The 23,172-nt window shown below is 40.4% G+C and overlaps 1 protein-coding gene across 1 annotated transcript in view; it reads left to right on the top strand.

Moving 5' to 3' along the window:
* Window positions 1-14,787, top strand: part of CLSPN (claspin) — a 33,762-nt gene extending 18,975 nt beyond the window's left edge. Inside the window, exons 15-25 of the mRNA XM_018576556.1 lie at window positions 1,515-1,744; window positions 2,936-3,047; window positions 4,989-5,061; window positions 5,540-5,631; window positions 5,775-5,936; window positions 6,480-6,601; window positions 6,793-6,929; window positions 7,399-7,507; window positions 9,677-9,747; window positions 11,326-11,487; window positions 14,628-14,787. Of these exons, the coding sequence (XP_018432058.1) occupies window positions 1,515-1,744; window positions 2,936-3,047; window positions 4,989-5,061; window positions 5,540-5,631; window positions 5,775-5,936; window positions 6,480-6,601; window positions 6,793-6,929; window positions 7,399-7,507; window positions 9,677-9,747; window positions 11,326-11,487; window positions 14,628-14,732 (1,375 nt within the window). The 3' untranslated portion in view covers window positions 14,733-14,787. The remainder of the gene's footprint in view (window positions 1-1,514; window positions 1,745-2,935; window positions 3,048-4,988; window positions 5,062-5,539; window positions 5,632-5,774; window positions 5,937-6,479; window positions 6,602-6,792; window positions 6,930-7,398; window positions 7,508-9,676; window positions 9,748-11,325; window positions 11,488-14,627) is intronic.
* The last annotated feature ends 8,385 nt before the right edge of the window (window positions 14,788-23,172 follow it).

Raw genomic sequence — 23,172 nt, 5'->3', positions numbered from 1 at the left:
ACTTTGTGACCTATGTGAATTCCTATGCTTTGCTGTGGGTCCCCTGGGAAACAGTTTTTTAGGGGGGGGTTTTTCGGTAATTTTTTCCTTTTAATATAGTAAAAAATAAAAATCCCAGTGGTGATTAAATACCACCAAAAGAAAGCTCTATCTGTCCCTAAAAAATGGTATAAAATTCAGTTCAGTACAGCGTTGCATGACGGAATAAACGGTTATCTACGGCACCTCGGGTGTTCACCAAGGTATGACCTCTGTGCTAGCCTTACTGCGCTTTTGGGGTATTCCTTTTGTGGTATATCTAGACCGCCTCCTGCTGAGAGAGCAGACGGTACAGGCTCTGGCAGACAATGTATCCTGGACTAGCCAGACCTTGCAGAAGTGCGTCTGGATCCTTATCCTCCGGGAATCGGCACTGGAACAGACTTATCACTTGCAATATCTGGATCCGGTCCTAGACACAGTTCAAGCCACAGGTTCTTTTCTCCCAAACTCGGACTCTTCAGTCAGGGAGTCGCCTGATTCTTCGCTTCTGCATACAAATCCTGCGGGGTGATGGAAGTCTCCTTTTGAGGCAGTCTCATTTGAGCAGTTCCACCCTTGACCCTTACAACACAACATCCTGTCAATGTGGAAAAGGTCAGTCCAACCTTGGACATACTGATTTGCCTGGAATTGGTGGTCCCTGCTCAGTGGCTCAAGTATCCTTCCAGTCTACTGGAAGATCCTCACACTGGATACCAGCTTGAAGGTCTGGGTAGTCCTGGATTTGTCAGTGCAGGGAACTTGGACTCAAATCTTGTTTCCCGATCAGCATTCTGTTACTTTGGTGATTTGACTGTCCCTGCAACGCTGCACTTCCTGGCTGGTGTGTCATCTAATCCAGGTTCAGTCAGATAGTGCCTTGTTATTGGCCTACATCAACCATCAGGGAGGAACCAGAAGACTTGCTGTGGCAAGAGAAGTAGAGCAGATCCTGCCCTTGGCAGTGCTTCATGTTGCAGCCTTGTCTGCCATTTTCATCCCAGGAAGCGCCTAGACCCAGGGGAGTGGTCCCACTCCTGGAGGTGTTCCAGGACATATGGGATGCTGGATGTGGACCTTCTAGCTTCCAGACAGTTTTTTCTGCAGGTAAAGGGATCCTCACAGAAACAGTGGATGCTCTGTGGGATCCTGATCTACACCTTTCTTCCACTGAAACTCCTTCCTCGTCTGCTTTGCAGGTTCGAGATGGAGAGCATTCATCTGAGGGACAAGACACAGATTCCACCCCTGTGTTTTTGTGCTGCTTTGTCACAAAACTGAAGCATGCTGGGGGAAGGAGAGGTTATCCTGGGCTGATGTACAATTTTTTTGTTTGCCAGTGTCCAGTCCTCCTGTAAGCAGCTGTACAACCCGACACAAGACTTCCTGTGTCCCTTAATAGATTCCAAGAAAAGGATTATACGGGGATTACAAAGATCCTAAACTCTAGGTTTTTATAGCTATGATTTAACATTTTTTTTTTTCCTCCTTAGCTTTCTAAATGTTGGCCACAATCGCAAGTACAGCTCTGCCAAGCAAAGACTTGTGATGGACACCATGGATGAGAATGCTATGGATGCTAACATGGGAGAATTGTTAGATCTCTGCACAGGAAAGTTTAAGGATTCACAATCCAACACCTGCCAGCCTGATGCAAACGGTGCGAAGAAAGAAGATATGGATGAGTTGCTGGGTCTCTGCTCTGGCAAATTTGTCTCTCAAGGTATTTCTGGTTTAATGATGTTTGAAAGTGCTTCTTATATTTAAGCTGGCCATGCACTGCTTGAATTTTGTCTGATTTAGCAGAAATCGTCGAAATGTCAAGCCGTGGGTGGCCCTGTTGGCACCACCAAACTTCAAATGAAAACAAAATAGGAGCCGTATGGAGAAATCTGCAGCTGTATGGCTATCCTTAAACCTTTGTCACTGACTTCAGCCCTCTAAAGTATAACAGAAAGAAAGTAGTTCATAAATACTACTTACATACTTGAGGCATTTGTTCTGCTTTATCCTATCAAAATGGTATTAACTGTGGAGGCCTGTAATTTATTGCAAAATGCATCAACAAATACATTTGTTCTGTTGACTTGGAGGACATTCCAGTTTTTATATTATGTTTTAAATTGTTTATTTCCTACCAGTGTATTTAGAATATGCTTTTACAGTTGTCATAGATGGGCAGCTATCTCCATTAGAAGGACAGCGAGAAGTTACTCCCCCACTGACTGACAACAGTGCGTTGTTCCACTATGCCTGCAACCCCCCCTTCACCACCTTGCCAAAAGGAAAAAAAAAAACAATTGGGCGGAGCTAGCAGTGTTTCCTAGCCCAACTGTTTCCTTTTGGCCAGCACCTGCTAGAGTCTTCGCCCAGTTGTTATTGTTTAATGACAGATCAGCGTCCCCAGGTCATTTTGGGAGACCACAGCTGTCATTTGCGTGGCTTACGTCCGCCCTTCAGCAGGCCGCTCACCCCGCTTCGGCTTAGTTGAGCCGGAGCATATGCTTTTCGGCTCGGCTGAGCCGCTCGGCCACCTTCGGCTGCTGTTTGGGCTATTGTGAATAGCCCGTACAGCAGCCCTTTGGTTAAACTGAACCAAAGGATCAGCCGAAGCTACAGCTGGATCCTTCGTGAATAACCCTGTAAAACTTTTAACCATCAAGAAGCAACATCCATTGTAAGTGATTTCATCAGCATTTGAAATAGCTTTAAAACCTTTCGACTTTAATATCACGTTCATTTACAAGACCACCTGAGGGTTTCGTTTTTCTTGTGTTCCTGGGCAACTTGGATATTATGGTACTAATATAGCTGTATTGATGACATATTTACTTAACATAAATGTGGAACATTAAATTGTTTGAAGACTGTCACTTGAGAGTTCACAATTTAACAGTGTCCCTTTTCTGCCTAGATGATGGTTCAAATGAAGAACCTTTCCGTTGTACAAAGGCTGATTCGGAAAATGAGAAAAATGACCTCATGTCTGAAGCAGTTGCCCTCTGTTCAGGTTCTTTCACCAACGGGTAAATACTGAATGTCATTACAGTATTGTCTTCTAAATGGCATACTTTGTGTATGGAGTTAGCAGTGTACAAGGACAAAGTTCATGGATCCTAAATCTCTTGGATACCGCAATCCTTATCTTTGTGGTAGATACACTGCTTTATGCAGTGTATCTTAAGTTCAAAAGATTTTATGTTAATATACGGTTTATTTTTTGGGAGGGGGATGATATGATATATATATATGTATGTGTGTGTATGTGAAAAAGTGTTGGTCCCCTTTCTGATTTTTTTCATTGTTTTGCACGTTGTCACACTTTAATGTAACTGAGAAGGAATAGGAGTCCTATCTGTGGTGGATAAGGTAGTCTGTTCCCTGTGCTGGACAATACTAAGCTTCAACCTCGCTCGTACTGTTTTCCTTAAGGATATTGCCTTGGGATCTGGTTCTTCTCATTCAGTAGTCTCTGGACTGAGAGCAGAGTTTCACACACTTTGGGTGCACCTCTGATTCTGCATGGCAGAGAGATCATCGCTGATGGCCCTGTGCCTCCCTGGATTGTTATCAAATGGAACACATTAGTTCACCACTGCAGTAATTCTCTGCTGGGGATGGAGTATGTCTTGTTGACTTTGTGAGACCTATCCAGTCAGGGTTAGGTGCTGTGTTTCATGGCGAGTCCAGATTCTATAAAGGGGAGGGTTATTTGCCTGATTATGTACAGAACAAAAAAGCATTTAAACTCTCTTCTTGGTTTTGCTAAGATTCCTGCTCCTTGCTCCATGACAATTGACACTGCGCTGTATTGGGGAGGCATTAGGAACTTTCTTGGACTTATAACTTGAGGCCAGGGTGTTTTTTTGTTAGTATGCTTCTGCAGATGTATTGAGGCACTCTTTGGTGCTATGGAGGAGGTATATCTTCATCTTCAGTACTGTTTGGTGATTCCTCTCTCACTAGTTTGAAATGATTGCCTCTGCCTACACTTGCACGGTGCTTCCTTTGCATCCTATTCCTTCAGTCCCATTGACTTTATGAAATCGTACCCCTGAGTTTTTTTTGTTTCTGGGTGTCTCATGGTACCTCGTGTGGGCCATGGTGTGTTGCTGATTCAGGTTTAGGCAACCTCCTTAGTCATGGTGGTCTCGTCCTTTTGGTCCTAGAGCAAGGGTCTCAAACTCCACTCGTGGGCCACTGGATGATTTCCCCCCCATGGGGGCCACTTGCCAAATGTTATACTTCAAAATGAAATGTAACTATATACGATTGCCAGTGGTAATGTATGTTGGAGGGCCCTGCCCCTGAGGGCTTACAATCTAAAAGAGGAGGGGGAAATGATACATGAGGTAGCTGTGGGAATGAAGTATGTATGTATGTATGATGTAATGTATGTATGAAGTGTATGTGTCTGTTTTTTCCCACAGGTTTTATTTTAATTATAAAGGACCAATAGATTCACACATTCACTCACACATAGTAATATGCACACACAGAAATGCACACACCCCCACAATCAGAAAAACACAGTGATATATACAGTGATACACACACAAATGCCCCAGTCACACCTGTAAGTTTAGGTGTGATTAGCGATTCCTGCATCAGGAACTTGCGTTTCCTCCAGCGGAAATCCCTCATGTGGCATTTACAAACGCTGTCACCCATTCAAGTTAATGACCGGGGTGACAGCCACTACATGTAAACGCTCAGCCCTCAGTTGGTCCTGAATTTGGACATCTGAAATCCTATGTTCCTCTTGAAGTACATTGAGGGACATGGGTCCCACCTCTGTGTCATGCTCTTGCTACTGCTAGGGGGGAGGTGTGTCGACCATTAGGTATATATTTTGAAATATGAGACTATCCTATTTCATCTCAAGGTTTACCATGTTTGTAATGCAGACTGCTCTAGTTACCAATATACAGTATTCAATTTTTAATGATTTACCCCTTTTTGCACAGAGAAAATGAAGAAAATGAGGCAGAGCTTGAGGATTTCCATCTTCTATCATATGATAATTCGGACAGCGAAGAGGTTAGTAAAAAGTTGCCACAAGAAATACTAGTGTGATTTTGGGTATGTCAAAAAAGTGCAACAAGCCATCGGGCAGTGCCAGTTAACTTTTTTTTTTCACAAGGGATTTTGGAGAAATAATGCAAGCAGCCATGGCTTGTGTCTAGTCCTTCAGTGTTGTCAGTTAGAGAGAAACTATCATTTTAAACTAAAAGCCGTGCTTAAGAATGTTATTGCCTTTACTGGCAGTATAGGACTTTATATGCTATTCTCAGCCTTGCTTCTGGTTGTTATGAATACATTGACTTTCTGGGCATCCACTGGTTCAGTGAGCATGTAAACGGTGGTGCTGTCATCATACAAGGAATGGGTAGTAGCCCTACTGTTTTTAGTCTCTCTAAGTTTCTTCTTTCTTGTTAAATAACTAACTATTCTTAACTTGTTTGAGTTACATATTCAATTAAAAATTTAGCTTGCAGTAATTGAAAGTGGAGCAGAGGATGATGAGGAGGGGGAGGAAAATGGAGAATGTCTGGAGGATGACGATGAAGAGGAGGCAATTCTTAGAAAACAAAGCAAAAAGAGAAAGCTGTGAGTAAATTGTGGGAGCTCCAAAATGTACAACACCCATTCTTGCTATGTCATGAAAGTTTGTAGTCATTATACTTGTGTGTACTACTGTTAATCAGAATGTGAACAAACTTTGTAAACCCCTTGTTATTTTTTTATTGCAGAAAACTACAGGACTTCATGGAAAACGAAGCTGAACTTTCTGGAAGTGATATTGGAAGTGAGGATGAGGATGAAGGAGATGAAGACGAGTATGAAGAAGAAGCCATTGATGAAGAGCTTCCTTCAGATGAGGAGCTACAGGATCAAATCAACAAGATCCATATGTTAGTATTTGCTAGTTTTCTTTACAAACATAGCCTTAAAGCATGTGTCAAGGCATAAAACAACAAAAAAACTATTCATTGCATCTGCAATACATGCTTCTTTCCCTGTGTTTTATCCCTTTTAAAGAACCTGCAAGTACAGGGGAAAAAAAATTTCTTTCAGAAATGCCGTCCACTCCTAAGTCATGCTGTGGGCTGAAAACACACTTTTTTTTTATAGAGTGAATGATGTTGGCCCTCCCAGTGTCTTTTACTAAACTACTCAATCAGTGCCACTCACAGATTTCTACAACATAAAAGCTAATTGTCCTGTAGTACATGATCAATACTAGGAGGGCTAAATAGTCTGCACAGGACATCTCTGAATTTCTGACAAGATAAACAGTGTTTTTTTTTGTGGTCCTTATCAAATAGATGTAACAAACTTCTTCTAATGGTATATTTAACAGTCCAAAAGGTAGCAGATAAGAGACGTTTGTTGTTCGTCTTTACAAACACTTTTAGTCTGGATCACAAAACACTGACTTTGCTTTATCGTATTAGGAAAGTCACCATGGATGAAGACAAGCGCCGCCTCCGACTATATCAGGAGCGCTACTTGGCTGATGGGGACCTTCACAGTGACGGTCCTGGCAGGATGAGGAAATTCAGGTGGAACAATATTGGTATGTATTGAAAATTGGCATTTGATGTTTGAGGTATTTATAAATTAAGCTTTTAGGTCTCCATAGCATTGCGGTTTTCACAATTTTTTGATAAAGCAAAAATGTTTTCTATTTTTTTTGAAGAAAAAGCTATAGTTTCCATATTGTGACTACTGAAATCTAAAGTATATGGTGTTTGTATCGATCCTCAGATGATGCCTCCCAGTACGACATGTTCCGCAGAGACTCTGATCCGGAAGATCAGGAAGGCGATAATGAAGATCTGGAGGGCACTGATCTTAAGTGGAGAAAGGAGAGATTCGAACGAGAGCAGTGGCTACGTGAGCAGGTATAACATGTATATCTTGTGCTTGATCAGTACCCAAAATTTGATTTACATGCTTCTGCTAACAACACTGGTTAAAAAAGCCTGGTTTGCAGTATAGTCATCTTAACCTAAATGAAACTCCCTCTATAATAAATTGTGTTTTTTGTGAGTATTGAGGATGAAAATACCTTCACTATTATGCTGAAGTGAGCAACCAAAATGCTATTTTCATTTGGCAATGCAATTGGATTAGCAGTGTTTTGAGCTATGTCTATCATTTGGGTGCTTGAAAATTGGAAGTCATTGTGACATTTGGTAGCAAACCAGCTTCAAGAATTTTTTTAATGGCTAATGGGAAGCCACATGTATGACGGCCAGCATAAGAGTACACCAATTACATTGACATGCAGTATTACGGACTTGCAACAAATGTTTTCTCGTTACATTAGGCCTATTTATTGACATACTAAACTTTTTATTTTTACTGTAGTCTAAAAGTGGCAGTCTTAACAAGGAAGAGGAGGAGGCGGAGATTGAAACAGAAAGCCAGTTCATGAAGCTTGCCAAAAAAGTTACCGAAAGAACGCTACAAAGAAAAGGTGTGAGACACTTTGTAATAATTCATGTAATTTCCTTGGTATAAACTTAATTGTGCATTTGGATGCTTACCAGTCAGAAATAAGCATGTTTGTTTAATGCAAGACAAATATTTTGAGTCATAATGATACAGCTTTATGATAAGTAATTAAAGGGGAAGCTTACTGTTGCATTAATATATTTATTATGCATAAGGGGGCCCTAGTATTAAAAAAAAAGAAAAGAAAACATTCTTTAGTGGAGACACATTGAGCTTAATTTAAATGATAATCCTGTAGGTCAAACATGGCTACCATGAAGCTAGGCCAAAATGCTTCTATTTACTGACATCTGTTGTGTCTTTCACAGCATCTACTGTAGGACAGGAGATGCGTTTGGCATGCCCCCAGCATCTAACAGACCACTTCTCAGTCTCGAACGATCTACCTCTGTCTTACAATCACGCATGCGCTCTACGCTCTCTGTCCCACTGTCACAGCAGCCACTGCTGACACGGGAGGTAGAGCACACTGAGCATGCATGGTTGTGAGACAGACAGGGAACTCTCATTCCCTAGATGCTGGGGGCAAGTATTAGCGGATCTCATGTCCTTGATTTTGTGCAGGATACTATGGATTAGGAATGCACAGATACTTTTCGAGTACCAGTGCCGATACTTGGCATTTTCATGATTAGATGCCACTGAACAGAAGTTCATATTAGATGCCACTGAACAGAAGTTTTTTGGTCAGAGTTTATCGAAGCCACACTTTGGCTAGAGGATTATCATTTAAAGTAAGCTTAATTTGTCTCCACTGATTATTTTTTTAAATACTTGGTCCCCTTTACTGCATAGTGGGTTTTTTTTTATACAAAGGTGAACTTTATCTTTTAACCACTTGCTGCCCAGAGCATTTTCCTACATTTGCACACACATGATGAAATCTGAATTTTGGGCTAGAAAACAGCTTAAAATCCCCAAACAATTATATATTTTCAGAAAGCAGAGGCCCTGTAGAATAAAAAAATGCTAGTTGCAATTTTTTTATGTTGCACGGTATTTGCGCAAATGCTTATAAACCAGTATTTTTAGGATAAAACACACTGAAATGAAATTTAGTGCACAGAAACGGAATATAATACCCAATTGTTTGGTAAAATATAAAAGTTGGGATCACACCGACGTTTGCGACTATATGTAACGCGTGGCGCAATTTTCATTTTGCACGTAGGCGCATACGACATGTGTTTGCATTGTATGTTTGTCCACGTGGGGGATAGGGCACGTTAACATTATTATTTTTTTTGCATTTTTAATTTTTACAATTGTTTTTTTTTTAACACTCCGCTTTAATGCTATTGCTTAGGGGGCTAACAAGCCCTCTATGTAATAGCAAATATAATGTGACCGGTCCTCTTTATGGAGACATCAGTGGTCTTTCAGACCCCGAATGTCACATAGGGACCCCAAAGAAGCTGATGAAGCAGAGATCTGCTTCACCAGCTTCTTCTGGCTCTAGGAGCTCTAGAATGTGTCCAGTGACATTGGAAGTGATGTAATGCACATAACTTCCGGGTCTAGTGATCGGAGGAGAGATCAGCAGCTGTACAGACGCCGGATAGCTTGTATTTAAACGGCAATCGCCGGTTGTTTAAAACTGTACCAAGAACACGGCTGCAGCCGTGTTCTTGGTATAACAACTTCCAGCTGATGACGTACATTTACGTGAACTCGTTGGAAGTGGTTAATAGCGCTCAATGAGACAAGCCAATATAGAGCTATAGGTATCCATTGAAAATAGTTTTCATCTGGTAATAGAAATCTTGCATATTCATTCAATAATTGAAACCTAACTGGAGTACGAGAAGTAGCATTAGGAGCCATTCCATTGTGGTGCAGTGTTCAGGTGGTAACCCGGAATACAGTTATAAGAGGAAACTTAAGAGATACAAGAGAATGGGGCTCATCAGAGTGTTGCTTCACTTTCACTTTTCATTTATCTGCTTGGGGAGAACAAGACCTAGTTGTATGACTTAACTAACAGCAGAGCAAAACCAGGACTCTGCCTCTGTGCTATATAGATGTCAGGATAGTGGCAAATAGAAATCCTTCAGCATATTAAATGGCTCCCCTATAAGTATTTAATGTATGTGTTTTAGCTGTTTTGCTTAAATAATGTTTCTTTTCACAGCAACTGTAGAAACAAAAGAGCCTACCAGTAAAAATCCATTTGGCGTGAACCAGCCATTTAGTCTCCCCAAGGTGAGTTCTGCTCTGAGATTATCAGAAAGTATGATTTGTGGTAGATATTTTGTGGTACATAGTTTTATTCTGAACTTGTAGAAACCTCAAACTTTCTTGGGCAGGATATGAAGAGGTGGATACATTTGTTGGTGCCCTTACAGCTAATTGAAAATATAATGAATTAATTATATGCTATAAACTATAATGAACACATTATATGCAGCACACTTCTTGGCTGTGCACCGGGAAATGCGCAGGTGTGCTTGCAGCCCAATTCTTTCAGCTCAGCTTCTCGGGAACTTTCTGTCGAGTTCATGATCACAAGATGGACAGTCTCCAGAAGCTGTCCATCTTCTAGCTTGGTAAAGGTAGGGGGGAGTGGCTTGCCTTGTTGTGTTTGTGTAGACATGCACAGCTTACACACACATGCGCTCGTGCGCGGCTCCATAGGACCCTTCAAGGGAAATGAGCCACTCTAAAAAGAGGATATCAAGTCTAGTGCCAAAACTTTTAAACATCAAGGAACAGCATCCATACTAAGTGATTTAATCAGCATTTGGAATCGCGTAAACCAGGGCTCAAAATTTCCACTCGCCCCCTCGCAAATTGCGAGTGAAAATTGCGTGGGGGCGAGTGGAAATAAAGCTATTGAGTCTGGCACTGTCATGGACAGAGGCAGCTGCTCATCCAACCATAGATCGGATCTGCAGCTCCTCAGAGCGCAGGAGCTGACTAGGGGAAGCGTCCTGGCTGCTTGCATTGCACATGTGCAAGTTTTCTTTCCCAGAGAGCTGTCCGCGTCAGTGTTCCCTGGGCAACCCGGCCGCCCTGTCTCTGAAACCTCAGCTTTCTGCTGTAACTGTGAGTAAACTCTGCTGAAGTTAGAGCAGTAATTAACCCCCACTGTGCCACAGGATCTATACACAAATGTATTGATATGAGCAAATGTGTTTGTGTAATGCTGCTAGTATGCCCTGCGTGTAATGCTGCTAGTATGCCATGCGTGTAATGCTGCTAGTATGCCCTGTGTGTAATGCTGCTACCGTGTTTCCCCGAAAGTAGTCAAAAAAAATAAATAAGACACTGTCTTATTTTCGGGGAAACACGGTAGTATGCCCTGCGTGTATGCCCTGCATGTATGCTGTGTGTAATGCTGCGTATATGCCATGCGTGTAATGCTGCGTGTAGTGCTGCATGTGATGCCCTGCGTGTTGTGCTGCGCGTATGCCCTGCGTGTTGTGCTGTGCGTGTTGTGTCGTCTGTGTGTTTTTGTGCTATGCCCGGTATTGGGCCAGCAAGAGAATGATTCGTTTGTTCCCAGGTACACTCGGTACATCTGTGCACAAGAAGAATAGAATAGAGTGGGGTCAGGCAGGGCAACTGGTGGCGAGTAGCTCAGGACCTGAAATTTTGAGCCCTGACGTAAACCTTTTATCTTTAATATCACATTTAAATACACCCATTTGGTCTTTTTGCCTATTGCTGAGTACTGCTCTAGTGTGTTCAGTAACAGGCAGTTGTAAATGGGACCCTGATTCTGATACTACTGACCAAAGTGTTACTTGGTTATATTTAATTTTCTTTTCACTTTTTCAGATGAAGACTGGTTCTATGTTAAACATGCCAAAAGAGGTCCTTCAGAAACTAGCTGCAATGTCAAACCTGAATCCTAATGCACCCAGGAACTCGAGGAAGTTTGTTTTCCAGACTGTTTCTCCACAGAAGCAAGATGCATCTTCAGATAAACCCAAATCTAAGGTATTGAGGGCTCTTACTAGAAGAATGTATGCATAAATATGATGCAAGGAGCATTTCTCTGTAATTCTGTCTGTTCTTCTTCCACACTATCTTTGTAAGAACATGCTATTGCTTCATGTGATTGATGGAGATACACATACACATCCCGTATATACAGTACATCAGTGCTTAGTTTAGTGAGAGTAGTGGCAGCTTTAAAAATGTACATATGGCTTTGTGCACATTTTCTTACATTGTTTTTAAAACCGTAAAAACTAAAACCGTCTTTTGTTAGGTAAATGTGATCTTTTGCATTTTCATATTATGTAGTCTTTTATTCAGCCAACAGATGGCGCTCAAAACTCCTTTTTGTTTTATATGTTAAAGGATAATTAAAGCCTTGTGTGTTTTTGCATATATCTACTGCTAGCAAGTAGTAGATATATGCAAAAAGTGTAAAATAAAAATAAAAAAAACGCTTTAAAAGCGGTTCAAACTTACATGTGTCTTCCCCGCGCGCTCCGGTCCGAAAATGTGAAAATTCTCGGGCGGCCGCAAAGCATCTTAGGGCAGGCGCATGCACAGTTCACATTTTCGGCCGGGAGACGAGGAGAGGCACAAGGTAAGTCTGGACGCGTGCACCCGCATGCAGACACCGTGGGACAGGAAGTGCCAGCAAGGACAGAGGAGTCGGCGCTGGATCGGAGACCCGCAGTAGCGCTGGAGGGACAGATGAAAACGACAGGAAAGAAGTAGTTCAGATTATGAAACATCATTTAAGGTAAGTGCTTTAACCCCTTCATGACTGAGCTAGTTTTCAGTTTCTGCTCATAAATGACTGACACGCTTTTTACATTTTTGCTGTGTGATTCTTCCACAGCAGTAATATACTTTCTTACTAAATGTACCCACACATATTATATATTGTTTTTTAGAGGACAGATAGGGCTATATGATTATATCAAATATGTACCTAACCCCTCACTTAGTTTGAATCGAATAGAAAAAATGAGGAAAAAAACTAGAAGAAAACACTTATTTTTTATAATAATTATAGTATAAAAATATATTTATATATAATTTTTATTTTCCTAATTTTGTTTTGCACTTTATTTTTTTAATACTTTGTAAAAAAAAACAAAACTTTTTTTTCTTGTCAGTTTATATCAAGCAGTCACTATGACTGCTTGATAAATTAACTTTTTTTTAATTTTTGGCTATTAGGCTGCAATAATAACCATAGAGACTGATCCTGACAGCGTGTCAGATTCAGATCTCACTAAAGCTCTTTGATCATGCCTAGACGATCAGAAATGATACATTTCAAGCAAAGAGATACACTGTATCTCTTTGCTTGAGATGTATCGCATAGCTTCATAAACATCTGCCAGTCTATGGAGCTGTCAAAACAAATAGCAGAGGTGAGTCACTCTGCTGCCTCTCTGCTATTTTCAGCTGTCAAATACCAGAGCGCTATTTAGCGCTTCCGTATTTGTATGTAACGGCTTCATTCTTTAATTAATGAAAACAAAGAAGCTTTTACAAAAGCTTAACTATTTCATCAATGAATGCCTCAATACTGAGGCATTCATTAATGACTGGTTACCGCTGAGAATCAGCAGTTACCGGCATTACAGAACCTGATATAACTCGTCACGTACAGTGTACGTGGCCAGTCATATAGGCACAAAGTGCCGGAACGTACAGTGTAGTCTCCCGTCACGAAGGGGTTAATTAGCATTTGGGGAGGGAAAAATATCTTTGACTTTAATGTCACTTTAAACATTGTTTATAGGTCTCAATGAGAAAGTTATCTAAAAAGTATTAACTTTTATGCTTCCCAAATCACTTTTTCCCGCTTTTAGATGTACCTGCTTAAAGCTGTGTTTAAGTGTGTTTACACGCATTTAATGGCGTTTTGTTGGTAATCAGATCGTGAATGCACATAATTCTATTTTCTCTAAATGCAGCTGATTTCAGGTAAACACAAGTAAAGTGTAAGGCTACAGTCACACTAGGTGTGATTAAATGCGTTTATATGCGTTTAAAATGGTTTTCCAAACGCATGTATATGTATCTAATGATTTCCAGTGGATAAACCTTACATTTAAATGCTTTTAGCTGCGTTTAGAAAAAATAGAAGTCGGGTGCATCCAGGAATTGATTTTAATTTCTAAAGGTCATGTAAACGCAAGACTCGTCTATTTTCTGAAATCTCATTGGCTACTTCAATGGATAAAGGATAGCTGCATCTAAACGCATATGCATGTAAATGTGCAATGTTTTAAGGCATCTAGAAGCATAAACAAAGCATCTAGCCTGACAGATTTTGCAGACAGCTCTTATAAAAATGCAATTGGCAAGTGTGAATGAAGCCAAAGTCTGAATGATACCATTGAAAATCAATTACATGCATTCTTAGGTTTAGAAATGTGCTCAAAACACATATAAACACAGGTATAACAACTTCCAGTGTGAATGAGATCTAAATTGTATGCAAACCTTAATAATGAATGTGCCCCTTAATGCCTTTCTCTGTCCTTCATAATCTTAATCCATGTTGGTTTTATTGAACTAATGTCCACAATCTGCAGCAAATGCCTGGTGATCCTGCCAGTCTCCTTGTCTTCCTTTAGCTTCCTGACCACGGCCAGCACAGAATGAGCTATGGTGGTCAGTTTATGTACTTGGTCTCCAAATGGGAGCTACAGGAAGCTGTGTCAGTCATAGAAATGTTTTGCTGGATAAGTTGTCACCTGCTGTGAGCAAGTATGGAAGCTGCATTTGTTGACCACTCTTTTTAAAAAAATATTAGTTCCTTGGCTGGTCTGGTGATCCAGTGGCTCAGAACAGATATTCTGGTTAGAAGTTCTGACCTTACTCTGTCATTCTGCTTGCTTGTCCCAGGTCAGTGTCTCAAAGTACCGAGGCCAAAAGACTGCATACATTTTAAGGAGGTCTCCGATGGCAGCCTTCATGATCTCACCTGATCTATAAATACAGGATTCATTTCAAACAAGGAGCTGAGTGCAAAAAGTGGCTCACAAGCTACTCACTGGGGGCTAAAAGACTGTTTTGTATGATCTCTTATCCCAGAGAATATCAAGTACAATATGTGCTTAAACACTGCTCTTTTTAATACCTTTTGTCTTTTTGTGCAGGTAAGAAAGAATATCAGTGCTGCAACTCCTTCGCCCAAACGTTTCAAACCGAACAGCTCTACTTCTGCCAAAAGCCGCAGTATCTTCCCTCTTTTAGAGAGCTAGTTTTGGCACTTTGCGTTTACCGCCTTGATAACTCAGCGGAACCTATGGATAATATCTTTAGGAATTGCAACTTAATGTTTTCTGCATTTGTCATTTTCATTGCATCCAAGCAAAGATGACTGTGTTTTCAGTTGTTTCTGTGTATATTTATAAAGGGGCATTTTTTGTTTTAAGGTATGCTTGTGTATGTGTGTGTGTGTGTGTTTGTATGTTTTGGGAGCAGCATGAAGAACTATTTAATTTTATTTTTTGTTTTGCTTCTCTTGGAACAAAAAGTTGTCATTTGCAATCTGATTCAGTAGGAAATTAAAGTGCAAGGACCCAACTACAAGTATGGTTTTCAATTGCTCAATCGAATGAGTTTTACCCTCTCCTTGACAATCCCCTGCGCGGCAATAATTTATAACTTTGCCTTTTAAACACTTTCAGCATGTTAATCTGCTACTGATCAATTAAGAATCCCCTTTATTTTATTGAAGGGCGGGGAGAGAATCGGCCATTTCACAATGTTTGCAGTACCGAATGGCAAATGTCCTAGCCTTGTGGAGCTATAGTTGGATGTAGATGAGGCAGATAACATGGTTACCAGCAAAATGTGAACAGTTTTCATTTGCTACATTGGCTAATTTAATAAGCTTGGTTAGATTTTACAACACGGTTGCCAATGAATACAAATATTTCTCTTCCCTGCCTTTAGTGGGAATCGGGCATTAAGCACAGGAGCCTTTTCCATTTCAATACAAATGATATCACTATTCATAACTAGAGTGGAGCCCACTGGAAGTTAGACATCTTATTTTGACTGTCCTAGTCTGCACTTTTTGTGTTTTTTTTAAATATAGCTCTACCTCAAAAAGAGTTGTGGCAAATATGAATTGTAGTTGTCTGAAAGAGCCTAAGCAGGCTGCTGCCATTATATTAATAATATCCACGACACTATCGTATACAGTATTGTCAGCTGTATATACTCAGAAGGGTCTACACACTCGTACAAACATTTTCTCCTTGTATTCATTTCTTATGTAACAACTTTAATTTTTGTCTTTTTTTTGTATATTACATTTGTCCTATGTATGAAATATGTTGCTGTTGTAAAGTATTTTTTATTGTAAAATTGTGTAAAGTTTCTTTGTTGATATTTTATAAATAAAGATTTTTTAAATTCTATTTTGCATTTTTTAAATGCCACTAGAGGGAGCCAAAGTAATCCAATCTAGAAGGAATAATCTTGGAAGCTGTAGTTTGTTTTCAAGATTTATGCTTAAAAATATCATATTGGTTTAGGGTACTCCTATCTGTATGGAAAGGTTGATTTTATGATTCCTATATACTGCATGTAGGATCCTGCTATTCATCGATTTAGAGACAGTACTTTAAAAACCCAGTTCTGTTCCAAGGAGAGTTGTCATGAGTGAAATGCGGGAACTAACATCAATCTGCTTTTTAAAGTACTAGTTTACTGATGGGCGTACCAATCCTCTGTTGAATATAGTTTCACTGACCAAGGTCTATTATGCAGATCAGGTGCTCTGGTGCACATTCTGCATGATTGTTCTAAAGCCAGGCAACTGCAATGGCAGCCCATATATTTCTCTCAGCAAATTTCCTTTACATTTTTGCCTGTTTGAAAGAAAAGACTGACACACAAAAGAACCAAGACGACATAAAATCTGTGTACGCCATCTACAGTGATTTAAAAAAAAAACTTCCAGGAATTCTAAAAGCAAATTGCATTTCATGTACTGTATGCAAATTGTGAATAGGAGGTTTGGCAGTAGACCTGCCAAGGATAACATATGTTATCTCTCTAAGGTAAATAAGTCTACAGAGGATCAAATAGCATTTCTTCAGGTCACTTGTTTATGAATATCCCAAACTTGAGGTGACAATTTAGCAAGCAGGCAGAATGTTTCCTGTGCTCAAACTTCGTTTTTCTCAGTACTAAAATAATCCTGTTGGTAGATACTGGAGCTGCTGTTTCTGTAAATGGCAGCTTAATGGCTATTTTGCAGACATAATAAATGTAAAGGAAACACTTATTACCCTTTTAAGAAAACCTTTAGTGCTTGTATACATTTCCTTACTATGGTCAGGCAACTACTAAGGCAACCTAGGTTATACTGCCGCCTACAGGAGAAATGGACACTATGGGCCCACAGAAAACTGAAGGCCAGCCAGCCCTGTTGAGGCTAGAACTATTCCTACCTCACAGATGTGCAGTTTCACTTGGTGTCCTTAGGAGGAAGGGTTACAGATCCCAGAAGTGCCTCCAGTTGGCAATGAGTGCAGGTTTCCTCAGTTCATACTGTCTCTAATTTTTAACAGGACTCCTCTACTCAGCTCAGGCCAGTATATCTGGGGATTCATCATGGACCAGGGCTTCTTTGCTGTAACACTTGTTTCTTTAGCAGCTCAAGCTGAATTTTACACTTAAGGGAATCGCACATCACAACATCTTGCTTCCAGACAGCTTAGTCTGCCGTTTAATAAAAAGCAGGGGTAGCAAACCTCCGGCCCTCCAGCTGTGGTGAAACTACAAATCCCATGATGCATCTCTCTTCGGGAGTCGTGGCTGTGAGAATCTTGCAATGCCTCATGGGATTTGTAGTTCCACCACAGCTGGAGGGCCGGAGGTTTGCTACCCCTGCTCAAAAGCATGCATCGCCTGCTATGTATCTATATTTTTGAAAGGGAACAGGCTCAACTGGTTGTGGTAGCAGCAAACCATGTGCAAGACAAACACCCAGGAACAGTCCAAGCAGGTTTGTTCTGCACTTTTATTCAGCAAGGCAGTGAATAAACATAGTATAACTGGATGAGCAGCACTAAAAAGTTAACATATTACCAATAAATGTATAATATCTATCCGTAAGGTGATTAAATTAAATAAAGTGAAAGTTGCACCTCAATACCAATAATGAATCCTATTAAAGTGTAACAAGGTGCATTTACAAAAAATAGTAGAAAATAATAGGGTTTCTGGAGGGGTGTAATGGGCCATCCAAGAGATTTGCTAAAAGTATATCGGATTTTATTTTGTGATTTGTATAAACTTAAAAATCGATGCCTTTCATAGATCAATCAAAACCCTGCATGGGATTTGTTGGTATAAATATAAACACTTATTTGGTACATATTGATACGGTCAAAATATTCTAATATTACAATGTTGGTCACAGATTTAACAGCCACATAAATGCCCCTATATTGGCTTAACTTAAGAGGTACCGACGCGCTCCGCCAGTGGCTGCATTAGGGGACCCCAAGTGGATTATGCAGGGTTGGTCTACGAGGTAAGGGAAATACCAGGAGAACCGAGAGAGCGGACGCTAGGCGACCCCACCACCACCTCTATGTTCTCCTTTGTCACACCTGGGACCTCAGGGTTATATAAAGAGAGATGGCATCCCTTCGTCCAGCCAGCTTCACTGGGGTGCTTTCTCAGAAATTGAGGTACGTTAGGAGGAGGCCCGGCTGGATATTATTACAGTCCTATTGAGTCTCCCTGGTGGTGTAGGGCTAGCTGCATGCCTCCATAGTGATCTCCGCTGGGGAGCGGAGATCACTATGGAGGAATGCAGGTGTGATGCCTCCCAGGTGTGACAATAAAGGAGAACGTGGTGGCTAGGTGACCCACCTAGCGTCCGCTCTCTCGATTCTCCAGGTATCTCCCTTACCTTGTAGACCAACCCTGCATGATCCACTTGGGGTCCCCTGATGAAGCCACTGGCGAAACACGTCGGGTCCTCTTAAGTTAAGCCAATATAAGGGCATTTATGTTGTTGTTAAATCTGTGACCAACATTGTTATATTAGAATATTTTGACCTTATCAATATGTATGTACCAAATAAGTGTTTATATTTATACAAACAAATGCCATGCATGGTTTTGATTGATCTATGAAATGCATTGATTTTTAAGTTTATACAAATCACAAAATAAAATCCGATATACTTTTAGCAAATCTCTCTTGGATGGTCCATTACTATTTTTTGTAAATGCACTTATCTTAGGGGGAGAGTTGTTAATTAAAAGCCCACAAGGAGGCAACCCACGATCTATAAACCAAGGTGTAACAAGGTGTTTGATTTGAAAGCTGCTGTACTGTAAACCCGTAGGTCTAAGAATGTATCAACCAAAGTGAATAAACATAATCGTACTCTTAACAGCTGCACTTACAAATACCCCTCAAATTCAGCACTCAACGGAAACATCCTCATTCTGAAGATATACAAGACCCCATTCACACTAAGCGATTTCTGCTCAAAAATCTCTCAATGTAGCTCGGCCAATGCACTTCAATGGAGCTGTTCACAGCTCAATGTCGCCTGTAGCTCAAGCTTGTCGCTCGAACATGACCTATTTTCCCAGCGGATTTTGTGTGATTTGGCCCCAATAGGCTTTGATAGACTGCCAAAAGAAGCGCTACATAGTGCAACATTGTGTACTGTAGTTCAGTTCAAATCGGCATTGAAAAAGCGCTTTTTTTGATGTAGCTCTTTGTGAATGGGGTCTCAAGCTGGCCATACACTATAGATTTTCTATGGTCAGATGGAAATAGTGCAACAGATTCCCCCATCTATGCTAAACTGTGTGTATGGAGGAATCGCCTACCGGCCAAGCTTCAGTATTTTGCTTGTTGGCCCCGCTGGCTGTTAAAATACCTGAACAATCTGATTGGATTTATATATATATATATGTTGCTGAATACTGCACAAGTTGTTTTGTGTAATAAATTAAAATGTTTCAGAAATGAAATCATTTTTGGGTCACGCCTTAATGACCAAGCTTCACCAACATCCACTACCCCATTTAAACATTTCTGGCCGATAGGCTTTCATGGTGGGGCATTGCTGGGCTCTCAAAGGAAATAATAGGCAATTCATTGTATTCCAAGGAAAACAGTTTCAGATGATAATTTTTCAGTTCAGGGACTTTGTTTTCAACATAACCTGTCATATGATCAGGTAAGTGAATCTATGGTATTATATGAAAATATTTGAATGTATATGGCGATCTTAGTTCTGCAATGGATTGCCATGTACTCTGATATTTAATAAATGTATAAAGATATTTTAAAAAGCAGTCACCTGCTGAGGCTAAAGCCCACAGCCATAATGATAAAATGTAAAATGAGTACTTAAAATTGGCTAATTCATGAGAGTCCCACTACCCCACAGCTTGCAGTGAGAAAAGCACATTATATCAAGCTTCTAACCACTGCCTCATTCTCTTAACATCTCATTAATTTAACACAGATTAGCACAGACGGTTAGCCTCACTGTGTGTGGTTCAGTATCTACAATAGGGTTAATGGGTGCTGGGACGTAATTTCATCCTTTTGATCTGAAAGTTACATTTTTTTGACACTTTCACATTCCATCCCCTAACAGTTAACCTCAGCTACAGATTATATAAAAAAATTAAAGAGAATACATGAACTCCTTCTTGATCAGATTCCCTTATGGCATTCATGATCAGATATATTCTGGTCTGGATACTTTCATTTTCTCTTTATAGATATCAAATGTAAAATGTCAGCATACAACAAAGCAGTCTGTTTACATATGCTAATTACAGGAATGAGGTGAGTTGTTTTTCAAAACCCAGTGAAGTATATACCTAAAAGAGCCCTAGTTTTGCTTCAATATAACGTATTCCACAAGTTATTTTGTAATTTAATGTTTCTAAAAATGAGCATTCCATCATATTTAAAGAAGTCAAATCTAAAGCTTTTTAAAAGATTGGTCATAATCCCCTTAAAGTACTACTTTTTCCAGAGTCAGTTTTATCTCTAGTAAACTTGTAAATGACTTTGCTAATCTAAGGTAATGCATGGGGAAATGGAGGTTAAAATATTTCTGGTTACAGAAGCCGTTGGTGACTTAAAAATGCTAGTTGTCTGGCTGTTATGCTGACACACCATTGTATTAGGCTGCACAATTGTTTGGGATCAGGTCTGAACTTAGAGCAGGTATTATTGTTCTTATTATTATACAGGATTCATATGGCACCAGCAGTTTGCGCAGCGCTTTGCAATATAAGGAAGACATTACAATTACAATACAATTCAAGACAAGATGGTAAGGAGGGCCTACAATCTAAAAGGAAGGGGCAAGTGATACTTGAGGAGGTATCTGTGTGGGGATGAATTGTTTGAGAATGTGATACGTCAGTGGTTAGGTTGAGGTGGGATATATAATGCCTACCATTTGTCACTGATTGCAGGTCCCACCCTGATTAATGCCTGGCGAAGTCTCTTTACTCAGGGCCAAAAGCCAAAGCTTGTTATTAGTATTGGTCCCGGGGGAAGATGCCCCTAGCATAGTCCTCCCCTGGGTATGTATTCAGTTTTCCTTGTTATTGCCATTGATTATTACCAATAGATTACGGTAGTGAGACATGCATGCATTATCTTAAAGGAGAACTATGACATGAGTGATTTCCACTCACCTCATAGTTCTAAGCCGATCTGTGACAATGAGACTGTCACAGGTCGGCTCAGTAGATCGGGAGGTGAGGGAACACATACCGGGTTCCCTCACCTCTCGATCCTGTCACGGCTCTCTGCCGTGACAGGGGGAGGGGCTGGATTCCCCTCTCCCCGCTCCGATCTGCCAGCGCTGACTGGCGGAACGGACGGGGGAGGGGGCGGGTACAGCTGGCTCTGCCTCTAGATAGGCAGAGCCAGCTGTCACTCACGCAGCTGGGCGGATCCCGTCATCTAAGTCGGGATCCGCTCCAGGTGCGGCGTCTCAGTATACCGCGAGCTGTAGCTCGCGGTATACTGAGCTTAGGGTAACGGGAGGACGCTAGTTTGTGTCCTCCCGTTACCCCAAGGAGAACTATGGGGAAAAACACTGACCCCATAGTTCTCCTTTAAGTGAGTCCCTGGAGAAAGTTATTAGAATGACTTGGATACAAACACAGGCCACATACTTGTGAAAGATGAACAGATGCTAGGAAATGGCGATGGTATAGATGTTGTTGCAAGATAGTATTAATTCAAGCTTTGGTAGAAGCGGGTAGGATAGGTTTTGGGTTTCAATGGTAAAGGCAAAAACACTCCTCATACCTCTGAAGGCAGGGCCAAGCATATTTGAGCAAGTGAACCCTCCTCTTACATTGGTAAAAGGTAAACTAAGAAACTATTAGTGAAGAGATTAAATTGCCTAATAATTGCTAGTGAATGTTCTTATGGCCTGCAAATATATATTGGTCAACTCAGAGCATGATGGCTGAATGAAACCAATAAGGACACAAGGAGTATAAGAAGCAGATGGTGGACTCTGGGCCAAGGATGAAGAAGAGTTCCATGGCAAGAAGCCATTAGTCCTTAGTGAATGGTAGCACCAATGATACATTTTCAGCCTCCCTATCCATTACGTGATACTGTTATGGTACTGTCATACCATTAAAGAAAAATATAATAGTTTTATGTTTTCTTCCTTGACCTTAAACTATTGATCCTAACCTAGTGCTTCACCATGTAAAGTTTTTTGTTTTTTTTGCATTACCATCGATTATTTGCAAATCCAGTGTCCCTAGATAAGATAAACCCAAAAAGGTAACTGTTTAAGAAGGATTAATCTACCCAACCCTAAGCTAAACATTGTGTGTTGGCCTGTCTATTTTAATACAGCTATTTGTATTGGTTCTAAATATTTTATAATAAAATTTTAATTAGAAGGATGATCATTGTCTGTGTATTACAATAGCATAATTGTCAGCAAGGTGCAAAAATGTAAAATTACATTTTAAGTTTTCAAATCTTAAATAAAAAAAGATCTGGGCCTTTTAAAGGATTAGGATGAAAAATGTCTTAAATAGGACGTGAGGGAGGACTATTAAATCTAAGGTGGATTAATTCATTATATCTGCCATAATATTTTAGATTTCATTGGCAGAAGTGTTAACGTAACACTTCATTACTCTGCCAGCTTCTTCCTACAAATCTGTCCCATAATTACGGATGTTCTTTCGCCCCATAAGCTTCATTTACACGAATTTGTGTTTAATGATTTCCTCCGGCAGTGTTACAAGCTACGAAAAGGAATGAAGTGAAAAAAGGCATCATTAAAATCCCCTCTTTTAATGAGTCAAAATATATTAGCATTTAACCTCTCAGAATGCATGAAACAAAAGTATGGGGTTGTTTAGTTATATTTACATCAGCGTATTAGAGGTTAATAACCCTTTGTGTCTAGCCCATACATTTACATTATCTATATCACAGTTACATATCCTGTTTTGCACCCACCTTCCCCTCTCACCCCTTCTGTCTATCACATCATTCCGCCATCTCATTTTCAGATATTGATCCATCTCCTCCCATTGCCCTGCAGCCTCAGGACTCTGTTCCGCTGACACTAAGAAAATGTATGTATTTTCTTCTTACCTTGCAGGGGTGAAAGGAAATTTTCTGGAGTGGTACATACA

Source organism: Nanorana parkeri, unplaced genomic scaffold, assembly GCF_000935625.1.
Source record: "Nanorana parkeri isolate BGI_ZX_2015 unplaced genomic scaffold, ASM93562v1 scaffold70, whole genome shotgun sequence".
Taxonomy (NCBI): domain Eukaryota; kingdom Metazoa; phylum Chordata; class Amphibia; order Anura; family Dicroglossidae; genus Nanorana; species Nanorana parkeri.
Note: the sequence above shows the minus strand (reverse complement) of the source record. Positions and strands in the feature narration are given on the sequence as shown.